At 36.5% G+C, this 15,439-nt stretch overlaps 1 protein-coding gene across 6 annotated transcripts in view; it reads left to right on the top strand.

The window, feature by feature from the left end:
• Positions 1-2,525: 2,525 nt before the first annotated feature.
• The window catches only part of LOC128260377 (myogenesis-regulating glycosidase), a 14,211-nt gene continuing 1,297 nt past the window's right edge, over positions 2,526-15,439 (top strand). Inside the window, exons 1-6 of one of the 6 annotated variants that reach the window (XM_052993337.1) lie at positions 5,837-5,945; positions 6,225-6,433; positions 6,726-6,913; positions 10,704-10,872; positions 10,947-11,042; positions 12,311-14,156. In XM_052993337.1, coding sequence (XP_052849297.1) covers positions 6,302-6,433; positions 6,726-6,913; positions 10,704-10,872; positions 10,947-11,042; positions 12,311-14,156 — 2,431 coding nt within the window. In that variant the 5' untranslated portion in view covers positions 5,837-5,945; positions 6,225-6,301. Of the gene's footprint in view, positions 2,982-5,836; positions 5,946-6,208; positions 6,438-6,725; positions 6,914-9,394; positions 9,591-10,703; positions 10,873-10,946; positions 11,043-12,310; positions 14,157-15,439 lie in introns of those variants that run through there. The other 5 variants (XM_052993336.1, XM_052993338.1, XM_052993335.1 and 2 more) reach the window with 5 other exon arrangements.

Genomic DNA, 15,439 nt, shown 5'->3' with positions numbered 1-15,439 from the left:
CTAAACTAAATGAACAAATTTAACAAACTTACTGAAAAAATAATAATAAAAAATTGCATTTTTCCCCTTTTCAAAATTACTAAAAGAATTTCTTGTGCAACCTCAGCGTTTCAGGTCGAAATTGTGAGTATGTAAAATTGAAATACTTTATCTTTTTAAACCAAATTAAAAGTATTCGGATAAAACTATTTATTTGAATATTTTTTAATGAATGAACAGTTTGAAGTACTTTTCTTTTGCATAGTTGGCAGTTAGGAATGGCATAATCTTTTTAAATTATGGTCTTTGGATAATACTGGTTTGTATAACTGGGTTTATTTTTATTACAGATTTAAAAATATAATTTTGGTAAAACTATCAGTGGTAAAATCCGTATGAAGTCATCAAAAATCCATGGTTAAGGCTGTAAGTGCTGCAAATAATATTATTATTGACTTATTGAAAATTTCCGCACATATTTCAAGAGCTGACCAACTTTGATGGACTTGATGTGACTTTGTCATCGAATCGCGAGTTGCATTTTAATTAATAACAATCATTAATTCTGAACTCGGGCATCGCTTCACGGCATTACAAAAGGGCGTATAAGTGTTTATTAATTCGAAATCGAATTGGTTTTTTTTTGCAATTCGCTTTCCATCAGTTGGTAGAGTGCTAGCCTAGTGGCTTCTCACGTGGTACAGTACAAACTCTTACGAGGTGATAAATACTTAGAAATGTTGAGTGGATTGTATAGCAATTTACTGCAAACCATTCTCAACCTATTTATATGTTGCACTTTAATCTTTTGTTAAGGGTATATTTCTCCGCTAGATTTTACAGATAGGGAATTTATTTCTAAGCCTCACTGTATCAGGGTTTTATCAGGAGCTGTAAAAGTTAAATGGCTCTGCCGATTTTTTTTTGTTTCATTAAATCGTTTTATTACCGCCTCTAATATGTGATTCTGTCTGATTGCCTTTTGTACGTTTTAAGTACAGCGAACACTGGCTATAATAGTATTTAAAACAGGAGTAAGTAAATAGTAATAATCTACATTTTATTAATATTTGTTTTTTTGAATCACATTGTTTCTACAACAAAATTATTAGATATACATTTATACAATTTTTTTATTGTATAGAAAAGAATTTTTTTTTTTGAAGTAACTAATTAAACCGGAAACGTTGACTTTTTCTATATATTCCAGTTTTTCCTCTTCTTCCCTTTATTAATGCGTTAATCATAAATATAGCTCAATCGTCAAATATTTGCCCACTTCGAGAGAATTTATGAGTGCAATTTGTTAAACAATATTGCGAATTAGTATTATTATTCCGAGCAGAAGGGGATGTTTATCGTGGAAAGGGGACAGGAACAAGGACGGGGGGCGGTGAGAGGGTTCTGGGTGGGTGGGTTGGTTTTGTTTACCTTATCAGGTAACACATGTAATTATCAAGAAATAAGCGACCGCTGGCGTTGCTCGATTGAATTGATCGAATCGGCAGACGAACGAACGAGTTTTAGCTCTTGACTTTGTCCGTTGATTAATTTTGCGATTGATTTTGTTTGTTGTGTACGCTTATTGCTGAAACAAGGTCGAGAATTCTACGGGGAGGAGCGGTCGCGAGTGCGAACAAGAGCCACGGCGAGATTACGCCTAATTAGCTAGGCAAACAAATGCGATCAACGAAATGGGCTTATGGCTGAGAAGCGAATTTAATTAACTGAATCAATAAGAGGGCAGTTGCGGAGTTCAAACAGCAGCGACAGGAAAGGTTTCACAAAAGAGAAGAAGCAGTCAAGGGGGGTGTTGGGATGTGGATCAGCCATGACTACGTAACCGGTGCACTGCGATTTAAAACTACACTTTGAAATTAAGAATTATGGAGTTCTAAGGAATTATCTACTTTTTATTGAAGACTACATCCTTTCTTAGCTAAACGTCATAGTTTAAACATTTTTAAGGGAAGTGCTTCTTACATTATGGATTTAAATATGTTTATATTTTTTTCGAATTTAGTAAAAAACTTAAACACTCCATTCCTAGTTATAACAAAGATTTTTTATAAAGGACATATTCTTTGAAATTAACAAACATTTCAAAAGTTTTGAAATTTTTAAGAAAAACTCATTTACATGTGAATTTTGTTGTTATAATTAGCTTGTTATTTTGTAAATGAAAATCAAAATTATAACGCTTGATATTTTTCATATAATCTTTTTTTAATAATAACTTAACATCTAATAATAATTATTATACAAAAAATTACAATCACAATTGAACAGACTAAGAGAATTTTTTTTGGTTTAAATCATTGGTTTATTAAAAAATATATATAAATATTAATTGCTCAATCTAAAAATAGGATTATTTTGGTCGGTGTTCGATTATCGCTGACCGATGATAAGCGCTGATTAAAGGTAAACACAGCGATGGCAATCGAATCCTCTCCCTCTCCCTCTCGCTGTCTCTCTCTCTCTCTCTCTCTCTCTCTATCGCTCTCTTTCGCTCTGCCGGCGATTTTGGGTTCCGGTTGGCGCTCAACCCTTTCATTCGCCAGTGGAACGCGATCGCGTCTGGAACGCAGCCGCTGGAAATGGCTTACTCCTCGCCATCGCAATCGGGAGCCGCGCAGGCGCTTAATGGCCAGCATCCGGAATTGGCCTTCGTGGACGCGGATACGGATGAGGATGAGCGGGAGCGGGAACGGGAGCGGGGCGCCCAACTGCCGGAGGAGAAACCATTCCTGGGATCAATGGCCAGGAAGCAGTCCCTGAGCGAGCGACGCAATGTGGAGCTCCCGCTGCTGAAAGTAATCAACGAAAAGGACACGGAACCGGAATCGGAATCGGAATCGGCCACGCCCTCGCCAGAGGCCTTCGCCCCCGGACTCCGTCGGAACTCGATTTCGATGCCATCGGGCATTAATGCCCTGGACCTGGAGGCACTGCGTCTGCGACACCAGATGCAGCCACAGGATGCCCTGCATGAGGAGATTGTGAGTTTCATCAAATGCGCTCTTAGGCATTGAAATTGTTCTTACAATACATAGAATTATATTCACTTTTTAATTGGCCTTTTAGGGGTTAGTATACAAGCTCTCTCCCATAACCATACAAAGGGTAACATTTTATATGGTTTTTTGTTTTGGAAGCCTTTTTATAGCTTAAATACTGGTCCATATAAAATTTTTTTGTGTAACATTTTATTTGAAATATTTGTTTTGGAAGCTATTTTGGTATCTTGAAAACTGGTCCTAATCGAAATCATTTCACATGGATTTATTGGGAAAATAGAATTTTCTCTGAAATATGTGAATATGTCATACAATTTTATTTCAAAACTGTCTAATTATGTTTTAAGCTTAAAGTACTCGTATAAAAGTTAACCATCATACACATTTAAAAAGTGGAAGAGCTTGGCATTAAATGTATATTGAATTGGATATGTAGACCCTTCATTATTGTCAATAATTCATTTAAAAAAAAATAGAGCAATACGTAAACTCATATTGAACTTGTACACTTTTAAACTCACATGGAATACAAGTTGAAAACATAGACCCATTTTTTTTTTAATTTTTAAACATTTTTTTATAAAAAAATAAAAGATTTTGCCAGTCACACTATTTGCTTTATATAAAACTTATTTGCATTTTAGTTATCTACCTTAATTTAATAGGGAATCTTACAGTTCATACACTAAAGCGATGCAACTAAAGTGATCTTGAATTTTTTTGTTGATTTTTTTTTAAATTTATAATTGCAGCAAACCAGTTAAGCAGTTGAGCCCCATTCAAAATTAAAATACAATGCGTAATTAAGCGAAGCGTCATCGCCTCTAGTCTGGTTCCTCGCTGTCGGCGATTCTCGCTGGCTTACAGCGAAATTCCCCAAAATAATATCCAACCGTTAATTGAGCTTTAATTATACGAAGTTGGCAAGCAATCCACATGTGACAAAACACCCGAAATCCAGTTAATAGTCACATGATGGTCCTAAGGTACAAATGGGCACCATTATTTTAGCACTTTAGTTGTACAATAGATCTGCTGGTTAGTTGCTCTATAATAACCCCTTTTGAATAATGGGTATTTATAAATCATTTTCATTTTTGATAATGTATTTTATGGGCTCGAAAAGTTTTTGGTTAACCACAAAGAAGAACAAAACAATTTAATTTATTTTAAAATATATCCCAAGCAATCAAATACATTTTAACAACTTGCTTACAATCTAAATTATTATCATATTTCCAAAATGCCCATTAAATATCTATTGAAAATTAGAATATATCAAATGAAATATCCATTAATATATGCATAGTGCTCCAAATACGAATTAATAGCTTCCAAATCGTTTTGAAATTAGCATAAACAAGATTTTATCATCTGAAACAATTTAATTTAGTGCAAAACTAAGACGAGTTCGAAGTTAAAACTTGTTTACTGGTCTTTTACAATAAAATACCTGCATATTTGTGGTATAAAAAAATATTTACACATTGATAGCAGTGATGCAATTATGTTTGATTACTGATCTTTCCCACAAATATTTAAATTATTCCGGCCCCACCCCAACTAGAAAATCCAACTTGAATTATTAGCGCATCCCATTTTTTTGCCGTGGGAGATTATGCCTAGTATTTTTGATGTGTTAATACTCAAACTCATTTCTGATGTCAGAAAGAAGCGATGTATGACTTGCATTAATGATGGAGCTGCAAATAAGCCGTCGGGCGGGCGGAGGGGGCGTGGTCCGGCCAATGCGGCGTATGTGTGATGTACCTAAGCAATCAACTGTCACACAATGTTAAATCACACATACGCAGTGTGGTCATTGCTGGTGCTGCCTGCAAGTATGCAATGGTTTTTCATCAAAACGCCATTTTCACTCAATGTAATTAGGTTGGTAAATAATGTTCAACAACATGAAATGCTTGAATTTGTTGTTAAAGATAATACAACTTAATCATATTTGAGCGCGCAGGTACTTCAAAATTAAGCTTCTTTTCTCACAATTTTTAAAAAAGGTAATACATATTTTTGTTTGATTAAGACTTTTTCATGTGTTGATTAAAGTAAGCCGACCAAAACCAACTCGAAACGGGTGCTAGCTGGATATATAGCGATTCAGTTAACGTATCTTTCGACCGGTTACAGAATGGGAGCACACCTGTAAAGAAAGCATCATCAGATAAGATGCGAAAATTTCGAGGAATTCGTGACACTGGAAAAACAGTAACTTGCACTGAAAAATTGTTTTGCCTTTTTAGAAATCAATAAAATCAGTGATTTTTTGTCAACAACACAGGCTAATGAAATAAATAAATTATTCATTAGTTATTTTCCTATTATGTATTTCGTATCTTAGAGATTTAAAAATAACTTTTTGAACTCTTTGTACTATGATTTTTTTTTAATAAGTTTGATTGCTTAACAAATTTACATTTAATCAACATTTTTTTTGCCCTTTTCTCAGTGTATCTATTTACGGCCAGCCGACAACATTAAAGGCTAAATCGAGCGCCAGCGCTCGGCGCTAAAAAGCTAAAGCCATACTACATAACCAATCAGGCTAGCCACAATTAATTTACGACTGCCGTGTAATTCTATAAAAATCAAATTCCCACTCACTCGCGGGTTTTCGCTTGGTTTCTCACTTGGTTTTTTGCCTGGCTTTCGAATCGAGTCAACTTGGTTAGCGTTATTCTGAGTGTGGGTGTCAATATTTCCACTCAACGCTCCACTCTGACTGCGCTGCCGACGTCGGCTGCGACTGCGGCAGAGGCGGTAACAGAGGCAGAGCGATTAAAACGCATAAATTGAGGCTTCAAAAACAATATACAGGCAATAGCAATCCGACAATTATCAACGGCTAACATTGCGATCGCGGCATTAATAGCGTTCGGATCGGTGCTCTATATTCTCTTCTTTTGGCCACACTGAACAAAATAAAGATTAGTCAGTGACCTATAGTTTTTGCTTTTTAGTTTGGAAAAATCGAACGATAATTGTGTTAATTTATTATAATAAAAAAAGGGTGTTAAATGCAAATTTTTTTTGGACAACATTATTTTTTCGTGTTACAGATATAAATAAAAATCTTTACAAATTATATCATAGTTTAAACAATTAAAATATTTTAATGTTGTTGTACAATTTTATATTGAAAACTAAGTTTTCAAGGACTTTACTTTTATTTCATTCATTTTACCTAATTACAGCTTCTTTACTTTTTAGTAACGGAATTTTAAAAACATGATAGTTTAATTTAAAAAAAAAAAGTGGAAAAAATACAAACATTGTGTGATAAAAAAATGAGCTCACCCAACACCCGCTTTATCCTGTCGAGTGTTTCCAGTGAGGATCAGTCACCCGATAGGGATATAAACATAGACAACGACATTATACTGGATATCAGTGCGGATTTGGATAAGGATAAGGATAAGGCAGGTACTAAGTGTGGCTTGCAGCTAAATATACATAGTATTCAAATGATTGATATTATTTGCGGTTATATTGAAGAACCTTGAGGGGGGTTCTCTGCGGTGACGCCTTCGTGCTAATTGCACTCAAGGTAGGCAGGTGCCAAAAGCCCATCCAGTATGCCCCCTCCCAAGACCCCACACATTTTTAGTTACAATTGTTTGCTGTTTGCTTTATCTATATAGTGTAACAAAAAAAAAATGAAATAAGAAAACCAAATAGTGACAATTGGCTATATAAATTCCTGTTTTTCAGATAGCCGACGATGGAACTCCGGGCACTCCGACTACTCCGGTTACTCCGGGCATTACGGCGCCAACGACATCGGCGAATACGCCGGATACGGATAAGCTTGTCAGCGGTACGGCCATCAATTTTGCCAACGCCAACGCCAACGATGACAGCGATGACGAGTTCGGGAACGCCAGAAGACCAGTTCACCGGTGAGTGGTTAGCCTAGCTGTACATACAATATATGTCCTGATTACACAAATTATGAACTAAATTATATACATAAACTAGAGACGTAAACTAGGGACATAAACTAGAGACATAAATTGCAGGCATAAATTTTAGCCAGTTGCAATGTATAAATGTGATAAAAAATAGAATAGTTAATATATATATCTGACTACTGCGTTCAACATTTTCTATTATATTAATTGCATATTAAATTGCATGATTTAATATTAAAATATTTTTAAAAATGTGAAAAATATGAGTTTTAAAATGGTTCCTATTTGATTTAAATGCATTTTATTTACGGTAAATGTGTTTTAAATTTAGATTCAATTTTCAGATATTTAAATCAATGGCAAAAATATTAAAATAAAAAATTCTACAAAATTAAATGTTGTCATATTTAAATAAACTAAAAAACCAACAAAAATCAAATCGAAAAATATTTAAATGTATTACAAAATATTTGTAATTACTACGTTTTTTGATTTTACCAGGGTTATTACATATCTCGTTTAGGTTTAAATATATAACAATTAAAGCGATTTATTTTATTTTGTGTTTTATTATTTTTTTTTGTAGGTTCCTAAGTAACACTTTATATTATTACAAATTGTTCTCTTATCGTTGATATGCCAAACAAAGTGTTCGTGCCAAACAATTCGTGTTAAATAGATAATGAGTCAATCCGTGATAATGATGATTAGCCTAAATGGCCGCTCTTTAGATCCTTAAAGATAAAAGATTGCCGACAGGATACCTCCATTCTTTGCCACTTACCATCCAGAATCGGGATGCTTGAATCATAGCTCACGCTGTCATTCGGCACATTTGCCATTTGATTCATCGGGCAATTAGATTAATTAATTGAAAGTCGCTGCCTTTTGTCTCCGAACGACAGTAATTCAATTGTGGCGTCGTCTTTTGAATGGAACGTGCCTTTCCCTACATTCCCCCCATATTAACGCCCGATATCCATTCCCCATACCATTTTATTATATGGGTTACAGCTACTGCCCACTTCCATGTTAATTTCATAGTGATTTTCATTCGATTTTTCCCCGCCTCAGCCATTTGAATTGAGTTGCGCTGTGAATTCCTCTGATTACCTATTTGGTAACTGGCAAGTGTTGGTCGAATAACAGTTATTAACAAAGTGATAAATCCCAAAACAATTACACTGCTATTTGCAAGCAGGAAAAACAATATCTATTTTAAAAGAAAACCGCAATATAAATTTTTTTTAAGTTTGTGGTATATTTAGTTTTTTAACAAGTATTTCTATTTTAAAGCTTGGGGAATATAAAAATTTGTTTGCCGTTCAAATTAAAGTCATAAATAAACTAAACAAAAATGTAAAATAGCTATATCTTTGCTTATTATTATTATTACTTTTAACTAAGAAATTTCCATATTAGACACCAAAAATTAATGTTGTTTGGATGCTTTAAATAATATAAATGTAAAATCAGTCGGATGTGTTTAAATTGAAACATATTCCGTGTAGTTTTATAATGGGCATTCCCTTGAATCATTATGCATATTTAAAAGATGTTACTTAATTTAAATGAAAATCCCCATGAAAGAATTGATTTATTGACATTACATATTATTATCTGGTTTCATAGTAATTTGAAGCAGTTAAAACTAGCTGTTTTAGCATGGCAACTTCAACGTTCCACTTCACTTTTATACATATAGGTATATTTTTTTTGTAAAATTTTTTAATACAATACTAAAAATAAAGAAGTGGAACTCTTGAAAGTCATTTGTCATTCAGCCTTTTTGTTTTTCATTAAGATATAAAGTTGATTTCCCCTTCAGTGCTAAATAAAATCACATATTGATCTCCTTGAGATTTCTCCAAAGTTCAGTGTCATAAGGCTCTAAAGATATTTTCAAAAATACTGAAACTCTTATTATTATTATTCATAAAAAATGAGGTTCTTCAAAGTCTTGTGTCTTTTCTTTTTCCTGAAGATAGAAAGGGCATATAAGCAATACCCAAAATCACAAATTGATCTCCCCGAGATTTCTCCAAAGTTCAGTGTCATAAAGCTTTAAAGATATTTTAAAAATACTGAAACTGTTATTATTATTATTCATAAAAAATGAGGCTTTTTCAAAGCCTTGTGTCTTTTCTTTTTCCTGAAGATAGAAAGGGTATTTAAGTAATACCCAAAATCACATATGGATCTCCCCGAGATTTCTCCAAAGTACAGTGTCATACAGCTTTTGTCGGCACACACACGCGATGAGGGCAATTTAAGTGCTTAAGCACATTACGGGCGGAGAAGCTGACGGGTCTCCAATCTGTTCGCCGATGATAAGTTAATTTGGAGGAAGCTCCGGCGACACGGACTCTACAGATCTGGAGCTCTATCTGTATCTTTATATGTAACTGTATCTGTATCTGTATCTGTTTCTATGGCTGGGCTATGGCGACATAAACGGATCTCGGCTCAGTTGATGACTGTGATTGGGCGTGATAGCATATCCGCATGCCAGTGGGAGTATCTCAATCTTGAGAGTTGCAATTATATGTATAAAACTATAATATCATATATGGTGTATATATATCGGCTATAGGCTTCGGGGAGTGTTTGCGACTTTGAGAGCTGCCAAGCCGCTTATCAACTGCAAATAAATCAGGCCAAGCAAGTATGTATACTTCACATACTATATATATATAATTATAGAGCACAATATCAGCTGCCCAGATTTTCGTGTTTCGTGTTGCCGTTTTTTTGGTTGTGCGATTTGTTTACGTGCGATTTGCATACAGACGGAATAGAGCAAAAAGTGTGTGTGTTATGCAAACAAAATTTACTTTGGGGCCCCGAGAAATAGCTTAACGACTGTCTTCCGTCCCCGATAAGGGCGATAAGCTGGCCCCCATTGCGTTGCAAGTTCAGGGTCCATGGTCTACGATTCATCTAGTTGCATCTACTCGTTTATATAATGTTTCCATAGGTTTTCTATATACGATTTCGACATGTCGCAATTTTAGCACGGAAATATGCAAATAACTTCATCTTTGCAAATTCGCAAAGAAGGTGAATAGGTAAATCTAAATATTGTAAAAAGGTTAATTTTTTTTTTTTTTGATTTTTTATAAGATATTATTAGAACCATTCTAAAGTTAATAAATGTCAACTTGCTGCAATCTCAAAATATTTAGCTAAATAAGTATTTTCTTATGTACACTTTAAAATATATCTGATATATTGATATCCAGAAAATACTACTATTATTATTTTTGTTTTAAATCATACTGATATTTTTGCCATGTGCAATGCATCATCCGACATAGGAATATATACGACAGCTTTACTTATCGGGCTAATAAATAAATCAATGTCCTATCGCTGCTACACTTGTACTTTATGTAGGTATATATAGGAGTATGTCAAAGAGACAACAAGCGTAGGTCTTCTTCACTTTTTTATGATTTTCGGACAACAAAATGTAAAAACACTCTATGTCAATTTACAATTACATACCTATCTTGTTTATTTAAAAGAGCAATTAACCTTACCTTTTAGTGTACAATTTTCTTTAAAAAAAAAACATTTTTTTTATGAAGTAGACTATTTAATGTTAAGAGAATATTACAAAAACTTAAGAAAAAAAAAATTTGAAAAATTATAAAATAGTTAAGATTCAAGTGAATTTAATCTTGTAATGCTAAAAGTTATAGCTTGTTTTAAAAGTAAAATATAGTAACATGATTTGATTGTCTTTATCTATTGTAAAACTATATTATTATTGCAGCGATCGTTTCCGCAGTCGGAGACGTGCCTCGATTGCCCCCCTGCCCGCGTTGCGGTTAAACAGCAAGGAGATGTTGGCCAGTGACTTCGATAGCCACAGTGTGGCCTCCAACCAGGCCTCCATCACCAGCGTCAATTCGTTGGCCAGTTTGCTTCGCGAGAAGATGCAGGTGAGTGTTGTCGTTCGACCATCAAAAGTTCAAAGGTCAATTTGTAATAACAACTACCATGTTTATCTACCAAGGCCTTCCCACAGCTGATAAGAAAAAAGAAGCGGGAGACAAAGGACTACAAAATCAAGATATTCGTCATCATTATGTTTTTCATGATCATATTTCTGGTAAGCAGGCTAAAAATCAGTTCCAGCAATCTGTTCAATCAATCATCATTCACCCAGTGAATACAGATCACTAGCATAATGAGTGATTAGCACCAGTCGGAGATCATAAACAAAAGACTGCTTTTTCAATAGTAAACTATAGATTAGTTTCAAGAGACGGAAATCAATGGAAGAACTTCTAGTACAAATAAGACGACGACTTTATATTTTCGTGGCTGATTTAAGCTTGTCACAGCAAACTGAAGGCATTGAACTGGCTTTGCAAGATAAACGTTTTTTTTTCCATTTAGATAGTAATTTCAACTCATGTCCAAATGGGTTTTATGGGCTCTCAAAAATGTAATTTGATGATTTAAGCTCCCTTTTATACAGTTTATCACATCGCTTTTAATTTTGTTTGACACTTTGACAAGGTTTTTACCCAAAATCACATGGCATAAACAAATTTTATGTTCAGATATAGTTATCTATTAGGAAATTCCTTTAAAGTTTATTCATAGTTTATTTTTAGTGCGGTGATCCTTATAAGAAATAAATAAATTAAAATGAATTTTGTTTTAAGACATTAGCTTATTATACATCAGAAGTCATCGTTTAAAACTTGTAACCAAAAAATCTATCTTAGTTATATTATTGTAATTAAAAGTTCTATAAATTAAGAGAAGAATATCTAAGATATCTAAGACATAAGATTAAATAGCCACTCTCATTGATCAAAAGAATTACTACTTAAGCCTTATTTTATTTCATATATTTTCTTTAGTGGTATTAAGCAAATTCTAAAACGAAAATAAATTTAATATAATATTACAGTACTTAAATACCTCACTCAGCTTTTTCATAAGGTATATTAATATTAAGAAATGGGTAAAAGAATTTTTTGTAATTAGGTAAGGTAAAAAGTATCATATAATATAACGTAGGTGTAAGTATATAGATACTTCCCAATAAATCTTGGGTGATAAAGCATCTTCACTCAAATATATGAACCTCCAAGAAACCACTTTAGTACCTTAATACCTCAGCTTTTTAATGAGCTATATAAATAGTTAAGGTTTTAGTTAATTGCATTACATACGTATTATGAATTCCATGAGTTTTTAAATATTGGGTATATCAAATTTCTCAAAAAAATGACTTTAAAATGAAACGAATTTATCAAAATAAAACTATGCGGCTTAAAAATAGGGCATTCGACTACAGGTGTAAGTAGGTGTCAGTATCTATAGACTGGAAAACTGTCTAACAAAGAACCAACCCCCTTACAGATTGGCTACGCCTATGTGGCCTACCACCAGCAGGTGCTGACGAAGAGCTACTTCCAGAAGATCAAGTTCAACTCGCACGACCGCATCTTCCGCATCCTGAGCCACGAGGACAAGGAGGTGATCTCGGGGCAGCTGGGCACCACGCTGGGCTTCGACACGGCACCGTTCCACTGCCTGGAGGACCATCGGCGCCGTGATGGCAGCGTGTGCATCGAGTGGAACGGGATAGCCCGGCTGCATCTTAATTTCGAGGACAAGGGCGTCTTCAGGTGCTACACGCTGCAGTGGCAGGCCCTGACGCCGGGCCTGCTGCCCACCGATTGCTATGAACTGAAGCGCGACAATGGCCTGTGGTTCGGCGGCGGGGTCACCAAGGGTCAGGAGTGGTCCCTCAGCTATGCGAACTTCGACTTTGCCCCCTACGCCTCGGGCGACAGCAAGATCCATCAGTTTGGCAACGGGGTGAAGCGATACTTCATCAACTCGATTGGCGTGGCCATGCAGATCAGTGAGCGGACGCCACTGCAGCTGGGTGTCAACCGGACGGAGAATCGCTTCTGCCTGCGGGCGGCCAACGATGAGTTCACCTTCGTGAACCATTTGACACCGCTGCCGCAGTTGGACTACCGCATTTGCACCACCGAGGACATGCGCAGCCTGCACATGCTGATGACCCAGCAGAGCCTGTGGGATGGCCTCAAGGAGCAGGAGTTCAAGGTGCTGCACTCGCTGCTGGAGGAGCCCGTGTGGCGGATACCCCATGCCGAGACACCCGAATCGCTCAACGAAACGGCCATCTGTGACTACTCGGAGAGCGCCATTGCCATGGGCCTGGGCCACATACTGATCAATGAGTTCTGGCAGGAGAATATCGGTGACTTTACGGTGGACAAGGCCCGGTTTCCCACCCTCAAGGACACCATCGATGTGCTGCGCCGGCGGGGCTTCAAAGTGGTCCTCACCATCCAGCCCTTCATCAGCACGGACAGTGACAATTTCAAGGATGCAGTGCGGCGCAAGCTCTTGATCTACGAAAGGCACTCGGAGCGCAGCATTCCCGCCTTGACCAGGTACAAGAGCAGCTCCAGTGCGGGTGTCCTGGACATCACGAACAATGCCTCGGTGCCCTGGCTGCTGGAGAAGCTGCAGCGCCTCAAGGAGGAGTACGGGGTGCAGAGTTTCTATCTAGACTTGGGCACGGGCTACAATCTACCGCATTACTACCAGTGCCGCGAGACTTTAGACAATCCGGATACCTATGCCAGGTTGTTCACGGCCAGCTTGGAGGGTGCCGGCTTGATGGCCGTGTCCACGGCCAGCGTGGTGCCCAAGCCGCCCACTTTCCTCAGCACTCCGCCGGCGAATGCCACGTGGGAGGGATTGCGCGAAACGCTGGGAGCGGTGCTCAACTACGGCGTCATTGGCTATCCCTTTGTGCTGCCCGGCGTGATTGGCGGCGACTATCTGCTGCAGCGGCCACTCTCCAAAATGGTCTCCTTCTATGCGATGGCCCAGCCACCGCTGCCCGATCCGGAGCTCTTCATCCGCTGGCTCCAGCTGGCCACCTTCATGCCGGCCATGCAGTTCAGCCACCTGCCGTCCGAGTACCGCAGCGACCTGGTCACCCGCGTGGCCCAGGAGCTGAAGGAGGTGCGCCAGACGGTGGTGATCGCCCTGCTCAAGAAGTACCTCAGTCCCTCCATGAACGAGGGCCTGCCGCTGGTCCGCCCGCTCTGGATGATGGACCCCCACGACCCTGCCTGCCTCATCGTCAGCGACGAGTTCTCCGTCGGCGAGGAGCTCATCGTGGCGCCCATCCTCCATGCCGGACGCGAGGAGCGAGAGGGTGAGTCTGGGTCACTATTTTCAAGCAATAATTAATAATTTTATTGAAAAATAACACATCAGAATTTCACCTTTCAAAATTTTCGAAAAATGGCTTTGCTGAAAAGTGACCAAAAACCTGCAGTTTTAATTTCATAACTTTTCTTACAGACAACCGATTTTGAAATGGTTTATTTGTAAAAGATTGTGTTTTAATTCTCTAAAAATCTGCATTCAAAAGTTGTTTTGTAATTTCAGGTCGATTTTTTGTCATTTTAATGATGTTACCCCTTTCAAAATTTTCGAAAATGGCTTTGCTGAAAAGCGACCAAAAATCTACAGTTTTAATTCCATAACTTTTCTTACAGACATCCGATTTTGAAATGGTTTATTTGTAAAAGATTGTGTTTTAATTCTCTAAAAATCTGCATTCAAAAGTTGTTTTGTAATTTCATGTCGATTTTTTGTCATTTTAATGATGTTACCCCTTTCAAAATTTTCGAAAAATGGCTTTGCTGAAAAGCGACCAAAAATCTACAGTTTTAATTCCATAACTTTTCTTACAGACATCCGATTTTAAATGGTTTATTTGTAAAAGATTGTGTTTAATTCTCTAAAAATCTGCATTCAAAAGTTGTTTTGTAATTTCAGGTCGATTTTTTGTCATTTTAATGACAAATTTTCGAAAAATGCCTTTGCTGAAAAGCGACCAAAAATCTACAGTTTTAATTCCATAACTTTTCTTACAGACATCCGATTTTAAAATGGTTTATTTGTAAAAGATTGTGTTTTAATTCTCTAAAAATCTGCATTCAAAAGTTGTTTTGTAATTTCAGGTCGATTTTTTGTCATTTTAATGATGTTACCCCTTTCAAAATTTTCGAAAAATGGCTTTGCTGAAAAGTGACCAAAAACCTGCAGTTTTAATTCCATAACTTTTCTTACAGACATCCGATTTTAAAATGGTTTATTTGTAAAAGATTGTGTTTTAATTCTCTAAAAATCTGCATTCAAAAGTTGTTTTGTAATTTCATGTCGATTTTTGTCATTTTAATGATGTTACCCCTTTCAAAATTTTCGAAAAATGGCTTTGCTGAAAAGCGACCAAAAATCTACAGTTTTAATTCCATAACTTTTCTTACAGACATCCGATTTTAAAATGGTTTATTTGTAAAAGATTGTGTTTAATTCTCTAAAAATCTGCATTCAAAAGTTGTTTTGTAATTTCAGGTCGATTTTTTGTCATTTTAATGACAAATTTTCGAAAAATGGCTTTGCTGAAAAGCGACCAAAAATCTACAGTTT

This window comes from Drosophila gunungcola (assembly GCF_025200985.1).
Source record: "Drosophila gunungcola strain Sukarami chromosome X unlocalized genomic scaffold, Dgunungcola_SK_2 000023F, whole genome shotgun sequence".
Lineage (NCBI taxonomy): Eukaryota > Metazoa > Arthropoda > Insecta > Diptera > Drosophilidae > Drosophila > Drosophila gunungcola.
The sequence above is the reverse complement of the archived record's forward strand: the minus strand, read 5'-3'. Positions and strand labels throughout refer to the sequence as shown.